General features: G+C 44.4%; 1 protein-coding gene across 1 annotated transcript in view; it reads left to right on the forward strand.

The window, feature by feature from the left end:
- Nucleotides 1-23,707, forward strand: part of Garre1 (granule associated Rac and RHOG effector 1) — a 62,790-nt gene that overhangs the window by 11,052 nt on the left and 28,031 nt on the right. The window contains exon 2 of the mRNA XM_042668159.1: nt 9,726-11,030. Within this exon, the coding sequence (XP_042524093.1) occupies nt 10,536-11,030 (495 nt within the window). The 5' untranslated portion in view covers nt 9,726-10,535. The remainder of the gene's footprint in view (nt 1-9,725; nt 11,031-23,707) is intronic.

Below are 23,707 nucleotides of genomic sequence, written 5' to 3' on the forward strand. Positions count from 1 at the left end.
TTAGGTGTTTGTCTTGAGGATTTGTTTGGTAGGCCGTTGATATGTGAGGTCTTAGAACACAGGAGGAAGATGTAGGCTAGAAAGATGGATCTTCAAGTCAGGTGCCAGTGGCTCATGCATTTAATCCTAGCTACTCAGGAGGCTGAGGTCTGAGGATCGGAGTTCAAAGCGAGCCTAGGCAGGAAAGTCTTCAAAAAAAAAAAAAAAAGCCAGGAGTGGAGCTGTGGCTCAAGTAGTAGAACACTAGCCTTGAGCACAAAAGCTGGACAGAGCCCAGGCCCTGAGTTAAAGCCACAGGACCAACATAAAAGGAAAGATGGATCTGCCTAGGGAGGATGTGTTGATCTTGGAAACAGCTCACAGCCCAGAACCCTGAGGAACTTCAGCACTGAAAGAGGATTGAATGGAAGGTACAGAGAGAACTGGAGGCATGGTTCAAGTGAGAGTGCCTGCCAAGCAACTAGACACTTTGAACTCAAATCTCCAGTATTTCAAAGGTCACAGTGGTAGAGGAGGTCTGGGAGAACACACACCTTTGTGTTCTCACCCACACAGGAGTCTCTCAATGTGTAACAGGTACAGGAGCCAGGGACGGAACAAAGCATGGAATCTTTCAGACATCTTCTCATCTGGATGGGTATTTTAAATTCATGACTGTCGAGAGTAAAATTCTTCAAAGCATTTTTTTCTGGCATACATTTCTAAATATGGCTTGTGTCAGTCTGAACTAAAAACAAGGCATTGGTTGGGCTTTGAACTTCTTAGACAAAAACTTCACTAATCTGCTACAAGAATTTCCTGTGGTGTCTCCACATCTCCATGGTATCCAGGGCAGATATTTGGGTTTATATTATTGTGGGCTAGATAAGAGAACGTTTTCAGTGTCTAAAAAGGGAGTTGTTGTGGAATAGATAATTTTTTCTGTTGTTTTTGTTTGTTTTCGGTGGGAGTCAGGGACTCAAACTGGATATCTGATGCTTTATGCTCATTCACAGGCGCCCTACCACCTGAGCCATGCCTCTAACTCCTAATTTTTTTCTAATAGCTTTATAAAAATACAATTCATATAATATACAGTCCATTTCTCTCTCTATATATATATATAAATATATATGTTTATATAGATATATAATTTGTAGCTAAAAACCATGAATTACAATCAATTTTGGAGCACCTTTTTTTGGGGGGGAAGGGGGGCAATACTAAAGTGTGAACCCAGGCTCACAGTTGCTAGGTAGCCACTTGCCATTTGAATGACACTGCCAGCACTTTTTTGCTTTACTTATTTGTTGGATTGGGCCCCAGCAGTCCATCACATATAGCCTTCTGAGTTGATGGGGATCAACTGACTTGTTGGTTGAGATGGGGTTTTCACTAACTGGGCCTCAAACCACAATCTTCCTATTCTACTTACCAAATAGCTAGAGTTAGAGTGTGAATCACTATGCCCAGCTCAGTATTTGAAAACTTCTGAAGCGGGGCTTGGTGACACATGGCTGTAATCTCAGTACACAGGAAGTGGACACAAAGTGATAAGTTTGAGAATATTATGGGCTACATAGCATGATCCTGTCTCCAAAAGGGGGGGGGGGAGTGTTTTTCATTACAAAGAAATCTATCCATTAGCTGTCAATCCTTATTCAGTTTCTACTCCCCTTTACCCCAGCATTAATCTAGTTTCTATTTCAATGAATTTGTCTTAATTTATCACCTCCCACCCCTGCCTTTCTTTTGCTTTTTTAGTGGATCTGTAGACTAAACTCAGGTACTCATGCTCACCTAATGGTTGTTTCTTGGTTGTGACTCTGAGAAACCAAGACTATCCTTTTTTTTGGAAGTGCTGGGGATTGAACCCAGTGCCTCGTGCATGCTAGGCAAATGTTCTACCAATGAACTATATCCACAACCCCCACATCACCTCCCTTGAGGGCACAGATATTGCAACCTCTGCCAGGACTGCAGATCTGTCACTTTTTAGGTGGAGAGGGAGCCAATTTCTTGAATTTGTAAGGCAGTGAGTGCCACTGGAGAGCAATCAATAGCTCATTGATGCCAGATTTCCAAAGAGTCTGCCAGTGTACTTGCTGACTCTGGAGACCCAGCACTGAACAAGGCACTGCTGTCCTTAGACACGTATGTGCCAGCTGTTGTCTCTAAGACCACACAGCTTTGATGTTTAGACAGAATCGTAGGTTTGGTTTTCCCTGTGTGGGGTCTGAACTCGGCCTGGGCACTATCCCTTGGCTCTTAGCTCAAGACTAGTGCTTTACCACTTGAGCCACAGTGCCACTTCCGGCTTTTTCTGCTTATGTGGTGCTGAGGAATCAAACCCAGGGCCTTATGCATACAAGGCAAGCACTCTACCACTGAGCCACCTTTCCAGCCCTTCCTCTCTTTCCTTTCTCCTTCCTTCCTTCCTTCCTCCTTCCTTCCTTCCTTCCTTCCTTCCTTCCTTCCTTCCTTCCTTCCTTCCTTCCTTCCTTCCTTCCTTCCTTCCTTCCTTCCTTCCTTCCTTCCTTCCTTCCTTCCGTTGTGGGACTTGAACTCAGGGCCTAGAAGCTGTCCCTGAGCTTTTATCACTTCCATACAGCGAGTGCTCTACCACTTTGAGCCATCGAACCATTTCCAGTTTTCTGGTGGTTAATTGGTGATGAGTCCTATGGCTGGGCGCCGGTAGCTCATGCCTATAATCCTAGCTACTCAGGAGGCTGAGATCTGAGGATCGTGGTTCAAAGCCAGCCCGGGCAGGAAAGACTGTGAGACTCCTATCTCCAATAAACCACTAGAAAACCGGAAGTGGCACTGTAGCTCAGGTGGTAGAGCGCTCGCCTTGAGCTGAAGAGCTGAGGGACAGCGCCCAAGCCCAGAGTTCAAGCCCTATGACCGACAAAAAAAAAAAAAAAGAGTCGTACGGACTTTTCTGCATGGGCTGACTTCAAACCATGATCCTCAGATACTAGCCTCCTCAGTAGCTAGTATTACAAGTGTTGAGCCACCAGCTCCTGGCCAAATCATAGGTTTTCTAAGGGAGTGACAGCCAAAGAACTAAAGGACCATAGAAGAGGAGACCCGAGCTTTCTAGGTAAAAGCACAAGGCTTGCTTGGTATGCTGGAAGAACTGGACAGACAGCAGTGTGGCTGAAGACGAATGAGTGAGGGGTAAGGACACACACCAACCTGAGGCTGGAGAAGTGGGCAAAAATGTGTAGGTCTTGATGGTGGAGTTCACTTTTGTTGAGTGCAAGGAGGCACCACTGGGTATGAATTCATCATATATTCCTCCCAGAAAAGAGATTCAAAGGAGGTAGAAAGGAATCAGAATGAAGCTAGAGGACAAAGCTAGTACAATTGTTCTGATGAGCCTATTAAATCACATCTCACCTAGCTTAAAAGGTCAGTGTTGTGAGAACTGGTGATTGATGAATAAGAAGGCTGGAAAAACCTACAAAAAAAAAGACTACAAGTTTGGAGTTTTATCTGTCATGTTTTCTAGAAATTGCTAACTAGATAGTGATGCTAGATTTTGATTCGATATTTTAGTCAGAAGGACTACATGAGTGGTGCTGTGTACTGTGTATTTCATCACAGAAATGGTATGCAATTACATGCCTAGTCCTCCCTCTAATGATGCTAGAATTAACCAGTCAGTTCAGATGCAATCAAGCCTGATTCCTCCATCATAAAATTGATCTTCAGATTCACCTCATCATTTTTAACAATGCTTGCTAATCATTGGCTAGAGTGCAGTTTCATTAGGGGTGCAAAATGGTAGTTTTTCTTACCATTTTGTCTTTATTAGTGCGCGTGTGCCTGCCCATGGGCATGCGTGTTCTCACACACACATGTGCCAATGTTGGGGCTTGAACTTATTAGGGCCTGTGCACTGAGCCTTTTCACTGGGGCTCTACCACTTGAACCACAGCTCTACTTCTGTCCTTTTGGTGGTTAATTGGGGATCAGAGTCCCACAGATTTTTTTTTTCCCCTGCCAGGGCTGGCTTTAAACCACAATCCGTAGATCTCAGCCTCCTGAGTAGCTAGGATTACAGCTATGAGCCACCAGAGCCTGGCAATTATGTTTTTTGTTTTGTTTTTTTCTTTTTTGTGTTATTTGTGGGTCTTGATCCCAGGGCCTAGCCACTGTTCCTGAGCTCTTTTGCTCAAGGCTAGTGCTCTGCCACTTTGAGCCACAGCGCCACTTCCTGTTTCCTGGTGCTTAATTGGAGGTAAGATTGTCAGGGACTTTGCTGCCTAGGCTGGCTTTGACTGCAATCCTTAGATCTCAGCTTCCTAGGTAGCTAGGGTGACAGGCATGTCACCAGTGCCCAACTTTATATTTAATCCTTTTTTTTTTTGGTCAGCCATGGAGCTTGAACTCTGGGCCTGGGCGCTGTCCCTCAGCTCCTCAGCTCAAGAGACAAGCACTCTACCACTTGAGCCACAGCACCACTTCCAGGTTTTTTTTTTTATGATTAATTGGAGATAAGAGTCTCACAGATTTTCCTGCCCAAGCTGGCTTTGAACCATGATCCTCAGATCTCAGCCTCCTGAGTAGCTAGGATTATACGTGTGAGCCACCAGTGCCTAGTTTATGTTTAATCTTCTAGGGAAAATACTATTTTCCCACAATGACCTCAACATTTTGAATTCCCATTGGCAATAAACAAGAGTTCCAACTTTAATGTGGAAGTAGAGTCATGTGTTTATGCCTAGACTGGCATTGGTTTGGAGGGATCTAACCAGGTAAAACCCTGGATATGTCATTATTGGTAATATGACAATCACCAATGTTTTTACCCTAACTTGGCCACAGCTTCATTTTGTATAAACTAATCATGAGTACTGCTGAGGCAGATGAGTTTACATATTCTCAGCACACAAAGTATATTAAGCACTAAATGTTTGATAATATTAGTATTAATATTAATACTAATAATATTAATACTAATATTATGATTTCCACCAAACCAGTGAAAGTAAGCAGGTTTTGTTAAGCTGCTAGTCTGGAAAAAAAATTAAAGAGAAATAAGAAAGGTGTTTGTTTTTATGTTCTTGGTTGTTTTTTTTTAGTCGGTTGTGGGGCTTGAACTCTGGGCCTTGGTGCTGTCCCTGAGCTCTTTAGCTCAAGGCTAGCACTCTACCACTTGAGCCACAGGGCCACTTCTGGCCTTTTCTGTTTATGTGGTGCTGAGGAATTGAACCCAGGGCCTCATGCCCGCAAGGCAAGCACTCTACCGCTGAGCTACCTTACCAGCCCTGGGTGTTTGTTTTTATACCAGGCCTAGAGCTAGAACTCAGAGCCTGGGTGTCCCTGTCCCTGAACTTTTTTTTTTCTTTTTGCTTAAAGCTAGTGCTCTGTCACTTCAGCTACAGCTTCACCTCTGGCTTTTTGGAAGTTAATTGGAGATAGGAGTCTCATGGACTTTCCTATCCTGACTGGCTTTGAACTGTAATCCTCAAATCTAGCCTCCTGAGTAGTTAGGATTATAGGCGTATATAGCTAGTATTATAGAACTAGATTAAGAGAGTTCTTTTTAAGTTAACTCAGTCCCCAGAGCAAGTAAAAATCTACCTATCCTGGGTCAGGAGGCATCACATGTTCCTGACGTCCAGTTTCTATTTAAACCTAAGAAATACAAAGAGAAATTGAATCCCCAGATGACTTAATTAAACTTTCCCATTTGATTAATGATTGCTAGCCATGACCTGGAACCACAAAGGTTTTTTGTATATGTCACTAGGAATTGAATCCTGGGTCCTGCACGTGGTAGGCAGGTGCTCCCCACTGACCTATATCACCAGCCAGAAAACAAGTTTAAATCCACTTAGTCATGAAGTCAACAGAAAGAAAAAAAATTGAGCAGCAAGCAGTCCTCTTGTTAGTGGTAGTATGGCACAAGAAGACTTCTATTTCACAACTGACTGAAAAGGCACAGGCACTTACCAGGGTATAATAGCAACATGGTCATAGGGGAATTCAACACAACCAGAAGGCCTATGGCTAAGTCTATTTAAATGCAGATACTTTGTTACTTGTATTATATTGACAACTGAGCAGAGGTAAAGTGGAAAAGAAAGGCAGAGCCATTCTTCCTGGAGGAGCCAGATAAAGGCCCAGCTTTTTTTCTTGTCTCTGTCTCTGTTTTTCTGTCTCTCTCTCTCTCTACACACACACACACACACACACACACACACACACACACACACACACACACACACACACACACACACACACACACACACACACACACACACACACACACACACACACACACACACACACACACACACACACACACACACACACTATAAACAAATCGGCTGACCATGAGCTGCTAGTGCTCTACGTACAGGAGGCACAGTTCCACTTCTTTCTTTTTTCTTTTTTTTTTTTAATTGTGAAAATACCATACAGTGGAGTTACAATTACATGGGCAAGGTAATGAATACATTTCTTATCAAGCATTGTTGCCTCCTCCTTTGTTTCTCCTTCCCATCCCACAGTTCCACTTCTGACTTTTTTTTTTTGCCAGTCCTGGGGATTGAACTCTGGGCCTGAGTGCTGTCCCTGGGCTGCTTTTGCTCAAGGCTGCCACTCTACCACTTCTTGAGTCACAACACCATTTCTGGCCTTTTCTGTGATTAGAGATAAGAGTCTCATGGACTTTCCTGCCCTGGCTGGCTTTGAACCTTGATCCTCAGATCTCAGCCACCTGAGTACCTAGAATTACAGGCAAGAGCTACCAGTGACTTGTTCTTTTGGTTCTTAATTGAAGATAACAGTTTTGTGGATTTTCCTGCCCGAGCTGGCTTCAAATGGCGATCTGTACATCTCAGCCTCCTGAATAGCTTAGATTACATGCATGAGCCACTGGTAATGGACAAGGGGCCCTTCTGGGAGTTGGCAAATACAGAAATCAGGAATGAGAAGTAGGCTAATCAAGTGAATCTCTCCTCCGTCCGTCCATCCGTCTGTCCGTCCGTCCGTCCGTCCGTCCTTCCTTCCTTCCTTCCTTCCTTCCTTCCTTCCTTCCTTCCTTCTCTCTCTCCCTTTCTCTCTCTCTCTTTTGTTTTTTGGTACTGGGGATCAAACCCAGGATGTTGTACTTGCTAGGCAAGCACTTTGCCACCCACTAAGCTACATTATAGCCCATTTCCTACTCTTTTTTTTTAGTCAGTAGTGGGGCTTGAATTCTGGGCCTGGGCACTGTCCCTCAGCTCAAGGCTAGCACTCTACCACTTGAGCCACAGTGCCACTTCCAGTTTTCTGGTAGTTTATTGGAGATAAGTGTCTCAGGGACTTTCCTGCCCGGGCTGGCTTTGAACCACGATCCTCAGATCTCAGTCTCCTGAGTAGCTAGGATTACAGGCGTGAGCTACCAGTGCCTGGCTTCATTTCCCACTCTTGATCACTGAATCTGCCAGCTCCTAGTAAGGCAAGGGGCTGAAGAAAAACAAAAAAAAACACATGAACTTGCTGCCAAGTACCCAAACAACTCAGTTCAAACATAAGACTTCAGAAGAAGTTTATATTTTATTAAAATACACATAATAGGACTGGGAATATGGCTTAGTGGTAGAGAGCTTGCCTAATATGCATGAAGCCCTGGGTTTGATTCCTTAGTACCCACATAAACAGAAAAAGCTGGAAATGGTGCTGTGGCTCAAGTGGTAGAGTGCCACCCTTGAACAAAAAGAAGTTCAAGAAGAGTGCCCAGGCCTTGAGTTCAAGCCCCAGGACTGGCAAAAATAAAATAAAATTCACATAATAAATGTCTCATGTGCATTAGCAGGAAAAGGTGTGCTGGCATACACCTGTAATCTTTTTTTTTTAATTGTGAAAATACTGTACAGAGGGGTTACAATTACATGGGCAATATAATGAGTACATTTCTTATCAAGCATTGTAGCCTCCTCCTTTGTTTCTCCTTCCCATCCCTTCCCATCCACCCCCCACCCCCCACCCAATCCTCCCCACCCCCCCCACCAAAGTTGTAAAGTTCGTTTTCATCATAACGACTTGTATATCTCATTTTTGCACTGGGTCCACCTGTATCCCTATTTAAACTATTTGTTTTTCCCCTTCCCCTCCACAAATTATACTGACATGAAATACAGTGAAAGCAGGGGTTATACTGTGGGGAGGGGCATACAAAGCAACAAAGAAAGAATCTTATAAATGTGTTAGAAACAATTGCATGAAAGAAAAAAAAAATTGAATACATATCTTATGGTTCATTTCCCTAACATCACCTTATCTGACCTTTTCTGCTTGACTCAGACATATACTAGATATTGCATACACCTGTAATCTTAACATTAAAGAAGCTGAGGGAGCCAGATACCACTAGCTCACACCTATAATTCCAGATACTCAGGAGGTTGAGATCTGAGGATTGTGGTTTGAAGCCAGCCTGGGCAGGAATATCTGTGAGACTCTTATCTCCAATTAACCACCAAAAGCCACTAGTGGAGCTGTGGCTCAAATGGTAGAGTGCTAATCTTGAATGAAAAGACGTTCAGAGATGGTGCCCAGGCCCTAAGTTCAAGCTTCAGGACTGAATCAGGGAGATGGTGAGTTTGAGATTAGCATGATCTACATAGTGATACTTTGTCTAAAAGAGAGGTGGTGGGGAGGGATGGGAAGAGAGAGAGAGGAGAAGAAAGGAAGGTTTTAGTCTCTTGATAATCTCCACAAATACTTATGGTTTTGCAAAGATGTATCATTACCTGCTGCTATGTCATTTTCTGCTGTGAGCTATAAGTAGTGTTCAAACTTACCAAGCACATTATTTAGATCTTCCCAGTCTTGGGAAGATCTTCTGTGATCCATGCTGCATGAACCGTAGATTTATAAATCATGAATGTTTTCCCAGTGAGAACGCCTTTAAGAAAATATGGAAAAGAAATGTCCTTAAATGGATTGAACATATTTTAGCCCTTCAGGCAGATAGAAATGGAGGGAATGCATTTGAAAAACATTCAAACAACATTGGGAAGAATTTTATTTGTGTGTGTGTGTGTGTGTGTGTGTGTGTGTGTGTGTGTGTGTGTGCGTGCGCGCGCGCGCGCGCGCGCGTGCGCACATGCCAGTATTGGGGCTTGAACTCAGGGCCTGGGTACTGTCCCTGAGCTTTTTCTGCTCAAGGCTGGTGCTCTCCCACTTGAGCCACAGCTCCACTTTGAACTTTTTGTTGGTTCATTGTAGATAAGAGTCTCTAGAGGGCTGGGAAGGTGGCTCAGTGGTAGAGCGCTTGCCTTGCATGCCTGAGGCCCTGGGTTCAATTCCTCAGCACCACATAAGAAAAAAGAAAAAAGCCGGAAGTGGCGCTGTGGCTCAAGTGGTAGAGCGCTAGCCTTGAGCTGAAGAGCTGAGGGACAGCGCCCTGGCCCAGAGTTCAGGCCCCACAACCGTGACCCCCCCAAAAAAAAAAAAAGAGTCTCTAGAGTTTTCTGCTCAGGCTGGCTTCAAACTGCAATTCTCAGATCTCGGCCTTCTGTGTAGCTAGGATTATAGGCGTGAACCACAGGCACCTAGCATGGTTTTCTAAGCCATGATGAATGAGCTGTCACCCATGTCCTGCTTCTTTCTGTGAGGCTATAATTTGACTCCTTAATATACTTATCTGTAGTGTAGATATGGATGTGGATGATAAAATTGCAGAAGTTAATGTTCTAAGATTACTGATTTTACAGACTGACTTTTCCTTTCTCCTCTTCTAACAGGAAATGACATAGAGGCCTTATGAATACATGCGTGCATTCTTGATTCAGACTTCAGACTTTACCAGGGCCAACCCAGTCTGGAAGCACATCTTAATTAACGTTACAAGGAAACTGCTACCTCAGCAAACAAAAAGCAAGTAGGAAAAGATTTATCATCACCAATGCCAATTTTAAAGAAAACTTGTTTTTCAAAAACCTTACAGGAAATTTGGAGACTTTTAGGATTGAGGAGAAGCTTTATAGGTAGATGGATTTGACAGGCAGGCTCTGTCAAAATTCTGCAGAGGTTTGCCCTTTGTACTTAAGAACTTTGCGTGAAATAACCCCTGTACTACTTTTTAAATTGCTGTTGATCAGCTTATGGGTGTGGGGTTCTAATGTTTTTTTGGTATATTAAAGATTCATTATATTGCATTTTGAAAAGTTAAGTTATTTTTCTGCCATTGTAAATATGACTATGGAAACTATTCTTGCAAAACAATTAAACATTTTTCTCAGCAAGCATATCTTTTTATGAAGAGAGTTAGAATGCTACAGTACTTACACAGCATTTTGGACACTTTTTATTTTTTATTTTTATTTTTTGGTCCAGCGATCCTGCCTCCATTGAAAATAGTAATTGTATGACCCTGTTGTCCTTATCTCTATGTTGGCTCACACGGTCACCTGCCTCATGGAAATGCCTTTTTTTAAACGGAGATTTGCAGAACTCTACTATTTTTATACCTGTCTACAGTTTTGACAGACAGTAATTAAAACTCCAAACTCTCACACCCACCTGCAGTTCCTGGCACAGTTGCCCCTACCCGCATGTATTGCTGCAGTGCTCAGGACAGTAAAATGGACCACAAGCGGCGCTTCCTGCTTGGCGGGTCCAAGCAGAAGGTGCAGCAGCATCAGCAGTACCCGCTGCCAGAGCTGGGCCGGGCACTGAGTGCTCCCCTGGCATCTACAGCCACCGCTGCCCCCCTGGGCAGTTTGACCACTGCAGGCAGCTGCCACCATGCCATGCCCCACTCCACTCCTATCGCTGACATCCAGCAGGGCATCTCCAAGTACCTGGATGCCCTCAACGTCTTCTGCCGTGCCAGTACCTTCCTCACAGATCTCTTCAGCACCGTGTTCAGGAACTCTCCCTACTCTAAGGCAGCCGTGCAGCTCCGAGATGTACAGGAACATGTCATGGAGGCAGCCAGCCGGCTGACCTCAGCCATAAAGCCCGAGATCGCCAAGATGCTCATGGAGCTTAGTGCCGGGGCTGCAAACTTCACAGATCAGAAGGAGTTCAGTCTCCAGGACATTGAGGTACAGTATCTTCCGTCCCCTACATGAGATAGGAAATATATTCCCCAAGTCAGGGAGGATGCTCTGTTAGTTGTACCCAGGCCCCTAGGGTAGTAGCCTGTGTCCTGTCTTTATGATTTCCCTGTGTGAAAAAACGGTTTGGCTTGGCACCAGTGGCTCATGCCAGTAATCCTAGCTACTTAGGAGACTGATATCTGAAGATCACAATTCAAAGTTAGCCTGAACAAGAAAGTCCATGAGACTTATCTCCAATTAACTGCCAAACCAACCTGCAAGTGGAGTTGTAGCTTCTATGGTAAAGCATAGCCTAAAAGCTCAAAGTGACAGCTCTCAGGCCCTGAGTTCAAGACCCCCAACCAACACACACAAAAAAATGTTTGTGCTTGCCAAGTTCCCAACTGCTTTCATTTCAGACTAAGTAACTTAAAAGCTTTTTTTGGTTGTTGTTGTAGCTGATACTGGGGCTTGAACTCAGGGCCTGGGCACTGTCCTTTAGCTTTTATTTGCCCAAGTCTGGCTCTCTATGACTTGGGGGGTGGGGTAGAGGATGGTTTAGTGATTACTTAGAGATAAGAATCTACAGATGTGCCTACCCAAGCTGGCTTCTAAAGCAATCCTCAGATCTCAGACCTCTGAATAGCTAGGATTATAGGTGTGAGCTACCTTTATTCTTTTTTTGTTGTTGTTTTTGTAGAACTTGACTCTGAGCCTGTGGTCTGTCCTTGAGTTTTTATTTATTTATTTTGCCAGTCCTGGGGCTTGAACTCAGGGACTGGGCTCTGTTCCTTAGCCTTTCTGTGCTCAAGGCTAGCATCCTACCTCTTTGAGCCACAGCAACACTTTTGCTTTTTCTGAGTTGTTTATTGGAAATATGAGTCTCTCAGACTTGCCTGCCTGGGCTGGCTTTGAACCATGATTCTCAATCTCAGCCTTCTTAGTAGGTAGGATTACAGGCATGAGCCACCAGCACCTGGCCTACCTTTATTCTTGACTTGATTTAGGAATCCTCTTGTGCTTATGGTAAGCACTGCCTCCCATCAAACCTAGGGACTTGCAGAGTATATAGTAGGCTAGCATGCTTAACATGGCATTACATGCACAAGTCCCAAGAAATGATTGGTTAAACTTTTATTTATCTGATAGATTTAAAAGTTATTTTTAGCTGCTGAGAGAGTTAATCCGAGGTTTCTCCAGGTGTCCTTGGGCACCCAAGTTAAGCTGCTGGATGGCTAATCCTGGGGAGAGAATTGTTCCTCTCCCATCCTGGGGCTGAAGTTGCCAGTTCTTTGAGCCATATCAGAAATTGAGGCTGCATAAGCTAACTAAAACTGCTTTGCAAAACAAAACAAAACTATTAAATAACACAGCTAATTTTCATTGTGCTTAAAAATTATTTTCTCTCTCAATTCCAAAGGGAATTGTGTGTGTATGTGTGCATGAGAAAAAGAATGTGTATGCATGCATGTGTGTGTGTGTGTTTGAGTCAGGATGAAGGTATATAGCGAGGTTGTCTTTAAACTACCCAATCCTCATGCCTTAGCTTCCTGAGTGCTTAGATTATAGGCATGCTTCACCATGTTCATTACTAAGGTGATTTTTTTTTGGGGGGGGGGGGCGGGGATCCGGTCGTCGGGCCTGAACTCTGGACCTGGGTGCTGTCGCTCAGCTCTTCAGCTCAAGGCTATCGCTCTACCACTTGAAACACAGCGCCACTTCCGGCTTTTTTTTCTTTTTGCTTATGTGGTGCTGAGGGCCTCATACATGCAAGGCAAGAGCTCTACCACTGAGCCACCTTCCCAGCCCAAAGGTGATTATTTTTTTAAGCAACATCAACATTATTGGTATAAATCAAAGTTTATCACCCTTGTTCTGTAAGAGTCAGATAGGAAATTTTAGGCTTCTTGGCCTACATGGGTATGGTTTATGCCACATGTCCTTCCTTTTTTCCCAACTCTTGAAAAAAAAAAAAGTAAAAATTAGGAAGTGGAGTTGTAGCTCCTTAGAAGTATCAACTTGAGTAGAAAAAGCCAAATCATTGCATGAGGCCCTGGTGCCAGTGGCTGACACCTGTTAACCTAACTACTCAGGAGACTGAAATCTGAGGATAGAGGTTCAAAGTCAGCCAGGACAGGAAAGTCAGTGAGACTCTTATATCTTAGTTAACCACAAAAAGAAAGAAGTAGCTGGATACCACAGGCACGCCCGAAATCTTAGCTACTCAGGAGGCTGAGATCTGAGAATCTCAATTCAAAGCCAGCCCAGGCAGAAAAGTCTTTGTGAGACTCTTATTTCCAGTAAACTACTCAGAAAAGGAAGTGGTGCTGTGGCTCAAGTGGTAGAGTGCTAGGCTCAGGGATAGTGCCCAGGCCCTCAGTTGAAGCCCTAGGACTGGCAAAAAAAAAAAAAAAAAGCACCAAAAGTGGAGGTATGGTTCAAGTGGTAGAGCACTAACCAGTGAAAAAGCCAAGGAAGAGCACATGGTCCTGAGTTCAAGCTCCATTGTTGACTCCCCCCCGCAAAAAAAAAAAAAAATTGTTGTTCAACCACCAGGGAGTGATCCTGGTCACTTCTTTGACTCGGGGTGTGTTGATCCATACTAGATCCAGGCTGCTATGACTCTCATTCCAGGATGACCTGGCCCTTTCTCTTTATTTAGTTAGAATTCAGCAGTAGTATCTGGAAAGATAAGACCAAGGCATTTATTTCAACCTGAACATTACTGACCTCATGTCCAGGACCTGCCATGGTTATTTGCTCTCCAACCCTGGTGGAAAGTTTCACTTATCCCACAGGCCAGGACAGTTAAAGATGAACCAACCCTTCCCCCCTTCCTCTCCAGATGCAGGGCTTACTTACAAAGTCACCAGTACTTAGAATACTAACAGGCAGTACTTACCTACTTCTTCCCCCTTCTACTTTCCTAGAACCCACACTATTATAGCAGAGAAGGGGAAGTACTTACTGTTTTTGTTGTAGTTTGGAATTTTGGCTGGTTTTCTTCCATTGAAATGCTGATCAGAGTAAGGGGAATACTCTTTCTCTCCCTCTCTCCCTCTCCCCTCCCCCCCCTGCACACCTGCTCCTTCTTCCCCCTTCTGTGCCTAATGGAGTAAGTAGGCCTCTTAGGCTCCTGGAAACTACGTAGTACACTGGATGAGTTTTAGAACCTGTGGGTCTGTTTGTTCTGTTTGAAACAGCCTATGTCAGTTCTAAATTGAGATTGGGGAGGATAGGCCCCAATACCCACCAACTTCACATTTCACTTTTCCTAGAACAGTATATGGTATTCCTAGAATTCATATACTACCAAAGGACTTAGTAATAAGCCAGTGATCGCTCCTCCAAAGTGAAATGGATAGGCATTTGACATTTGGACTTTTCCCCTATTTTGTTTGTTTCTTTTTATGGTTCTAGAACCAAAGCTGGGAGAGGCTTTTAACTTTGATTCTCCCTCCCTACTGACCCCCAAGAACTCTGTGGTCTAATATTGTGGAACTTGACTGGCTAGGCCAGGCCTTTGCTATAGTTTCAATATAGTTTTTCCCCAGCAAAGCTCACTCTGAAAACTAGCTTCCAGTGTGGACAGTGTGGGAAGCTCATGGGGCTGTTAGAGGTGATTAGGTCAGTGAGGGATCAGCCTGTGAGTTCTAGGTCTAGAGAGTCTCAGTTAGTTATCCTTGACAGGGAGTTGTTTTACAGTAAGGGCACTTTTCATGTTTTCTTTGTCTGCACTCACCTGCGTGCCTGTCTGCTTTTTGGAATTGGTTGAAGCAGCCCAGAGTCCTCAATGGCAGCACACTGTAGGATCGTTTCATTTTGTGCCTGTACTGGGGCTTGACCTCGGTCTAGGTGCTGTCCCATAGCTTTTTCTCACTCAAGACTGGTACTCTACCACTTGTCCCAAAGCTCCTCTTCCGACTTTTTAGTGGTTAATTAGAGATTAGCGTCTCAAGGACTTTCCTAACCTTGGTAGCTTCAAACCATATCTTAGTGTCCTGAGTAACTAGAATTAATTACAGACATGAGCCACCAGTGCTTGCTCCTCTAGCATTTTTATTGGCTTTGTAAGTATCATAGGTAGCCATTTAACTCTTTTTCTCAGTTGAATGTTGGCATTCACATCGATCCTCTCACACATGTCTTTTGTGGACTGTATGATTACTCAGGCCCCATGAATGTTTGAAATAACTTGCTGTGAGCACAGACTTGTTCTTCAGGGCCCTTAATTCAGGTATATTGCCATATATTTTGGATACAAATGTGCCAGAAAATATTAGAAGTTTGTTTCAAAATGTGATTTTTCATTAACCTTAATAGAATTAACTGTGTATACTGTTCGCCCCACCCCCTTTTGGTCCAAAAGTGAAATTCATTGTTATTCCCTCCTTATTTTGAGTAGTAAGTAGATCTTCCATAACAGACTTTGGAGTAAATATTTCCTAGCTGTATATGCCAAATGAAAATCTAAGTTGCTGCTGCTGTCCTAACTTATGTAGCCAGGTGGCTCACACCTATAATCCTAGCTACTCAGGAGGCTGAGATCTGAGGATACCAGTTCAAAGCCAGCCCAGGCAGGAAAGTCCCTGAGACACTTACCTCCAGTTAACCACCAGAAAACTGGAAGTGGTTTGGTGGTTCAGAGTGGTAGAGTTCTAGCCTTGAACAAAAGAGCTCAGGGACAGCACCCAGGCCTGGATTCAAGCCCTATGACAGACCAAAAGCAAAAAGCAAAAAAAAAAAAAACTTACATAGCTGGGCACAGTGGCTCACACCTGTAATCCTAGCTACTTAGGTGGATGAGATCTAAGGATCACTGTCAGTAGAGGCATGCGTGCACGCATGCGTGCACACGCACACACACCAAACAGAAAAAAAAAAAATAAATCTGATTTTCACAGTTGGTCATTTCTGGTCACTCTGACTTTTTTTTTTCTTTCATGTTGAAGATGGTACCCTGGGTATTATGCGTGCTAGGCAAATCTGCTACCACTGAAGCACATCCCCAATCCTGCCTCTTTTTTTGGTGCCAGTACTAGAGCTTGAACTGAGGGCCTCACACTTTCCCTGGCTTTCTTTTTTTTTTCTTTTTTTTTTTTTTTTTTGTCATGGAGCTTGAACTCTGGGCTTGGGTGCTGTCCTTGTGCTCTTCAGCACAAGGTGAGCCCTCTACCGCTTGAGCCACAGCACCACTTCCGGTTTTCTGGCGGTTTATTGGAGATAAGAGTCTCACGAGGGCTGGGAAGGTGGCTCAGTGGTAGAGCGCTTGCCTTGAATGCCTGAGGCCCTGGGTTCCATTCCTCAGCACCACATAAGCAAAAAGAAAAAAGCCAGAAGTGGCGCTGTGGCTCATGTGGTAGAGCTCTAGCCTTGAGCTGAAGAGCTGAGGGACAGCACCCAGGCCCAGAGTTCAGGCCCCACGACTGGACCCAAAAAAAAAAAGTCTCACGAACTTTCCTGTCCAGGCTGGCTTTGAACCTCGATCCTCAGATCTCAGCCTCGAGTAGCTAGGATTACAGGCATGAGCCACCGGCACCCGACTTTACCTGCCTTTCTTGCTCACTGCTGTCATCCCATCACTTGAGCCAAGTTCCAGCCTGACCTTTTGCTGGTTTATTACTGATGGAGTCTTGTGTAATTTTCTGTACCAGCTGACTTTGAATCATTATCCTCAGGTGTCAGCCTCCTATGTGGCTAGGATTATAGATGCAAGCTACCAGTGCTTACTTCTGACTTTATTTATATTTTACTGTGGCAAATATGCTATTATCTAAACTGCTTGCAGATTTTAGCCTTAAAAAGTTATAATTGGGGGCTGGGAAGGTGGCTCAGTGGTAGAGTGCTTGCCTTGCATGCATGAGGCCCTGGGTTCTATTCCTCAGCACCACATAAGCAAAAAGAAAAAAGCCGGAAGTAGCGCTGTGGCTCAAAGTGGTAGAGTGCTAGCCTTGAGCTGAAGAGCTGAGGGACAGCGCTCAGGCCCAGAGTTCAGGCCCCATGACTGGACCCCAAAAAAAAAAAAGTTATAATTAATTAAGCAATTGGAATTTGGATGACTATAAACTTGCGTTATATAGAACAAACAAGATTTACTAGCTATTTGGTGTGGGTGGAAGCCGCTGTGGAGAGGCTGGACCTTTGATTTGTCAAGACATGCATTTCCAGCCAATTCATTATTCTGGAGATGGCTAATTAAGAGGAGAAAAGTAAGGAATTAATCAAGTTCCTGCTTTTCTAATGTACTCTACTTTTCAGGGTAACCAAATAGCCCTAATGGATGAAGGAAACAACTCTATAGATACCATGCTTTTTTTCTTTCTTTCTTTTTTTTTTCTTCTAGTGCCTATACTAGAGCTTGAACTCAAAGGCTCAGATTCACTTAACTTTTTTTGCTCGAGGTTAGTGCTCTACTACTTGAGTGACACCTTCACTTCTGGCTTTTTGCTGGTTAATTGGATATAAGAATCTCTTGGATTTGTCTGCCTTGGTTGGCCCTAAACAGTACTCCTTGGTTATCATCTTTCTGAGTAGCTAGGATTACAGGTGTCACCACTGGCCTCATACTTACATGTGTATGAGATGAGAGATGATACAAGTCGGGTACCTGTGGCTCATGTCTGTAATCCCAGCTACTCAGGAGGCTGAGATCTGAGGATTGCAGTTCAAAGCCAACCCAAGTAGTAAAGTCTGTGAAACACTTTTTGTTTGTTTGCTGGTCCTGGGGCTTGAACTCAGGGCCTGGGCCTTGTCCCACAGTCTCTCTCTGCCCAAGTCTAACTAACGTTCTATCACTTGAGCCACAGCGCCACTTCCAGCTTTTTCTGAGTAGTTATTGAGATGTCTCATGGACTTTCCTGCCCTTGTCTCATTTCCAACCACATCAGATCTCAGCAATCTCAGCCTCCTGAGTAGCTAGGATTACAGGCCATAAGCCATTGGTGTGGCTATGAGATTCTCCAGAAGTCGTGCTGTGGTGCAAGTGATAGAGTACTAGCCCTGAGCACAGAGAGGCTCAGGAGAGAGCCCAGGCCCTGAGTTCAAGCCCCAGGACTGGCAAAAGAGATGAGGGAGAGAGAAAAAGAGGGAGAAGGAGATGATACAATTAGAAATACCATTTTGTCAACCATGATGAATTTAGTGACAGCTCTCAACAATAGAGAATAAAATTGTTTTATGAACAGTTGCTGGAGAATTACTTGAAGTAGGAATTGGGCCTTGCCCATTCAGGTCACATTAACCATTTCAGATAATTGAAACAGATGATCATGTCTTCTGTTGTAACAACCACAGCATAGTACTTCTCTCTTTTTTCTTTTTCTGATAGCACTGGGGCTTGAACTCAGGGTATTATGCTTGTTAGGTAAGAGTTTTCCTGCTGAGCAATGCCTCCAGCTCCTTATTACAATGGTTATTTTTTAAATAGTCTCACTTCATGTCTGAGACAAGTGGACCACAGCCCCCCTATTAAAGGTTCCATTTGTAGTTTGGATTACAGACTGATACCACCACACCCAGCTTCCTCTCTTGAGGTGGAATCTCAAGGACTTTCCAAGTGTTCCTAATTTTGGTGGTTAGTGAATGAATGACGGGATATAATTGCACAGTTGCTTTTAAAAAAAAAAGCTTAAGTGAATTGAAAGGTAAAAGATTTGGTGGGCATATGAAAAGGGAACAGAAATAAAAGAAGTCACATAGTATCATTTCGGGTAGAGCTGACTTTTTGAGTGAATTTTTATGGTTGACTGTCCATCTACAATTTCACAGGACTAAAGAAGTGGCCTGTAGGCAGCCCTGGAACACAACCCCACCCCACCCCCTGTCCCCCCAGTTACAAACCAGGAATCTGATCATCTGTAAACATTTGCCAGGAAAGGGCTGGAGATGGAGCTCAGTGGTAGTGCACTTCCCCAGCACCACAAATGTTAAACAAGTTGATAATTAAATAAGCAAATAAACCCTTCTGGATCCAGCACCAACAGAGGTTAAGTGTTTGTTACCTCTCCATTCTTACTTGTAGAGGGTTTAGTTGGCAGAGCCATCCTTCCATAACACCAGGCTTTCTGCCCCTCAAGCTAATGATGAAATGTTCAGAGTCAGCAACAGGAATTAGCCAGGTGTTCTTTCACACCTGGGAGATCCCTTGCTCACTCTAGGATCCCTCTTGATCATATCCCATAGCCACCGGGCCTACATGGCTCTTCCCCTCCAGCCACACCAGCCCCACTTCCTCAATAAAATAGTGGCCTGCTTGCCAAGGTGAGTGAGGCTAATGGAAGTGCTGGGGCCTAGTAGACAGAGACCTAAATAAACAGACTATGGCAGGAGATGTACTGAATGTGGTGATGCGGATGGAAAATAGCCTGAAGGCTGATCGTTTCTGTGCAGCTTCCAGCTGCTCCTCTTTCCCACCCTGCTCACCCAGCTCACCCAGCCAAAGGGGGCTGGTAAAAGGACCTGACCTGGATGAGGGTGGGGTGGAGCATGGCACCCTGGCAGTATTGGCCAGAGTAAAGATGTGCTCTTAGTGGGCTCCAGGGGTCCAGACTCCCCTTCTTTTTGAGTAAGAAACTCTTGATTTTGTTTTTCAGGCATATTATGCCTGGGATAAGGTTTACACATCTCTCCTTTACAGTGGGGGCAGTCACTGCAATAGATCTTATTCATGAAGTTGTAACTTGAAGTATTGGTTGAAGACTTCTGGGAAGTCTCTTATAAGGAAAGGCATGCTTCCTTATCTTCCCTCAGTGTTCTCTCTCTCTCTCTCCTCTCCTCTCCTCTCTCTTCTCTCTCTTCTCTCTCTTCTCTCCCTTCTCTCCCTTCTCTCTCTCTCTCCTTCCTCCCTCTCCTCCCACCCCCTCTGTCTTGCTTGAATTTAGGACCTGGGTGCTGTCCCTGAGCTTTTTCACTCAAGGCTGGCACTCTACCTTTTTTTTGGGGGGGGGGGGGTCCGGTCATGGGGCCTGAACTCTGGGCCTGGGCGCTGTCCCTCAGCTCTTCAGCTCAAGGCTAGCGCTCTACCACTTGAGCCACAGCACCACTTCCGGCTTTTTTCTTTTTGCTTATGTAGTGCTGAGGAATTGAACCCAGGGCCTCAGGCATGCAAGGCAAGCGCTCTACCACTGAGCCACCTTCACAGCCCAGCACTCTACCATTTTGAGCTACAGTATCATTTCCAGTTTTCTGGTTGTTAATTGTAGATAAGAGTCTCCTGGACTTTCCTGCCCAGGCTGACTTTGAACAGTTATCCTTAGATCTCAGCCTCCTGAGTAGCTAGGATTATAGGCATGAGCCACCCCAACTCAATTGTGTTTTTTTTTAATTATTATTTTTTGTGTATGCCAATAACTGGGGTTTGAACTCAGGGGTACAGGTGCAGTCCCTTAGTTTTTTTTCTCAAGGCTGATTACTTACCACTTGACCCACACCTCTATTTGTTTTTTTGGTAGTTTATTGGTGATAAGAGTCTCACTGAGAGCTGGGCGCCAGTGGCTCACACCTGTAATCCTAGCTACTCAGGAGGCTGAGATCTGAGGATCGCAGTTCAAAGCCAGCCCAGGCAGGAGACTTATCTCCAATAAACCACTAGAAAATGGGAAGTGGCGCTGTGGCTCAAGCGGTAAAGCGCTTGCCTTGAGCTGAAGAGTGCAGGGACAGCGCCTAAGCCTAGATGTTCAAGCCCCATGACTGACTTAAAAAAAGAGTCTCACAGACTTTTCTACCTGGGCTGGCTTTGAGCCTTGATCCTCAGAACTCAGCCTCCTAAGTAGCTAGGATTACAAGGATGATTGTGAGGCCTAACTTTTTTTCTGTGTGTGCCCTTCTCGGGGCTTGACCTCAGGGCCTGGTCACTATCTCTGAGCTATCTATCTATCTCAAAGCTAGTGTTCTGCCACTTGGAGCCACAATGCCATTTCCAGCTTTTCAGGTAGTTAATTGGAGAAAAGAGACTCATGGACTTTCCTATCCAGGTAGGCTTTGAAACACAATTCTGAGATCTTAGCCTGCTGAGTAGCTAAGGATTAAAGGTGTGCTACCCGTCTCAACTCTTTATTATTAAATTTGCATACATTTGTAAGCTAAGGGTATTTCATTGTAATATTTTCATATATGCTTTCCCCCAATTTTCTACATCTACAATGCAGACAGGTAACTGAAAGTCATTTAGGCCCTTAGAACTATGAAGAAACCAAGGCCTTGTGTGAAAACCCCAAGCAGAAAGAAGGGAACTAGATTCCCTGAGATGCCCAGCAATTTCCCTTCTAGCTCTGGACTGCCTACCTGTGGATTTATGTTAGGAAAAAAAGTAAATCACTGTTGTGTTGGGAGTTTTCTTGTTAGGCGTAGATAACCTGATTCTGAGTAGAAGCAAGGTCAATAATCTAAGTAGGAGATGTTAGTAGCTTGGAATGGAATGGTTTTAGAGGCAACAGCTGGGACCATTTAAATGTTTTTATTATAAAATATACATAGCATTGGGCTGGGAATAGAGCTTAATGTTAGAGTGCTTACTGCCTAGCATGCATGAAGCCCTGGGTTCCATTCCTCAGTACCACATAGAAAAAACCAGAAGTGGTGCTGTGGCTCAAGTGGTGGAGAAGAAGCTATGGGACAGTGCCCAGGCCCTAAGTTCAAGCCCCAAAGGAAAAAAGAACATTCACACTGGGCACTGGTGGCCCCCACCTGAGTTGCTTAATCTTAGCAACTCTGGAGGCTGAGATCTCTGAGGATCTCAATTCAAAGCCAGCCTAGGGGGGGAAAATCCATGAGACTCTTATCTCCCAGCAAAAAGCTAGAAGTTGAGGTATCTCAAGTGGTAGTACGTTAGCCTTGAGTGGAAAAAGCTAAGGGACAGCCCCCATGCCCCCAGTCCATAGGACTGTAGTTTTGTTTGAGTTGCCAGCATTTGGTGTTGACTCTGGCAGCTTTGGCATGTGCTGGCATTGCTTCCTTCCCTAGTTCTTCCACACATCAAGCAGCTTCTTTATGCTCTAAATTAATGCTGACTGCAAAGAGGGTTCTGTAGCTCTTTTGTCCATTTTTTATTTGCTGGGCTGGCGATTAAACCTAGGGCCTTGCATGTTGGTAGGAGGCAAGCATTTTACTACCAAACCCTATTCCTAAGACTTTGGTTTTGTTGTTAGTTCTTTGTTGTTGGTGGTGGTGGTGGTGGGGGGGGGGGGGGCCTGAACTCGGCCTGGGCACTGTCCCTGTGCTCTTCAGCTCAAGGCAGGCGCTCTACCACTTGAGCCACAGTGCCACTTCCAGCTTTTTCTGCTTATGTGGTGCTGAGGAATAGAACCCAGGACCTCATGCATACAAGGCAAGCACTCTACCACTGAGCCACCTTCCCAGCCCCCTAGTTGTTAGTTCTTTAGTTGCAATAGTAATCTTGTTTTTTTTTTTTGTTTTGTTTTGTTTTTTAAGTATTAATCTTTAAGGCACTTTCCATAATCCAAGCATGGTCTGTTGTAGTCTTTGTGTCTCTGGAGACACATTGAGATGTTTGTCTCACATTTTGGTCTGCTGGCTGGGTCATTATGTCACAATTCTGGAATCAGGAGGGAAAAAGAAGCCTCATGAAGGACAAGTCTGGGGACACTTGGACCCAAATGTATGTAAGGTGTATTGAAGTAATGACAGAATGGCTTTGGAATTTCTTTTCTTTTTTCTTTTTTTTTTTTGGGGGGGGGGGGGGTCCGGTCGTGGGGCCTGAACTCTGGGCCTGGGCGCTGTCCCTCAGCTCTTCAGCTCAAGGCTAGTATTCTACCACTTGAGTCACAGCGCCACTTCTGGCTTTTTTCTTTTTGCTTATGTGGTGCTGAGGAATCAAACCCAGGGCCTCATGCATGCAAGGCAAGTGCTCTACCACTGAGCCATCTTCCCAGTCCCTGGCTTTGGAATTTCTAATAAAAGTAGCCAATGTAGATCAGCTTCCATTCAGTCACTCTAGACTTCTAAATTGTTCAGGAATGAGTGTTCTATGGGCAGGGGACAGTAAAGTGGGGGAACTATTGATGAAATTGAGCAGAACAATGAACTTGGAAACTGTATTTGAATGGAAACTCATCAGATGTTTGGGGAGATAAGTTGACTTGGGTGCCTTGTCCTCTCTAGGAGGTGGTATTTATTCATCTGTTATGTAAAAAGGAGGGTTGTTTGGTTGGTTGTTTTTTAATCCAGTACTGGGGCTTCCACCCAGAACCTGAACACCATCCCTTAGCTTTGTTCTGCTGAAGGCTAAGCTACTATTTCTAGAGATCCAGAGTAGCCACTGGTGTGATTGGCTTGCAATTTACAGCATATGTTTTTGTCACAGTTAATTTGGGGTGATGCTCTACACATCGTGGGAAGAAGTAGGGAGGGACATGATACCTGACTTCCTGTCATCATCGTTTCTTATTTATAGTGGAGAAGCTTAAATTAAATGACTCACCTGGTGTCAAACATATAATCATTGTTAGAGACAACATAGGGACAACACCTCTTCAAACTATCTGACATGCCTTCCACCACTAATCCCTGCAGCTGCATCTCCTAAACAGAGACCCTCTCCCAACCCAGTCCTTCTGCTGAGGCAGCAGTAGGAGGGAGGTCCTGACCAGTCTTGTCAGAAGAGTCCTATTTGGGACCCTCGCATGGGCCTTCAAAGCCAGTTCTGACCTCACATGTCTGTTAAGACC

This window comes from Dipodomys spectabilis, unplaced genomic scaffold (genome assembly GCF_019054845.1).
Source record: "Dipodomys spectabilis isolate Male_0828 unplaced genomic scaffold, ASM1905484v1 ptg000422l, whole genome shotgun sequence".
Lineage (NCBI taxonomy): Eukaryota > Metazoa > Chordata > Mammalia > Rodentia > Heteromyidae > Dipodomys > Dipodomys spectabilis.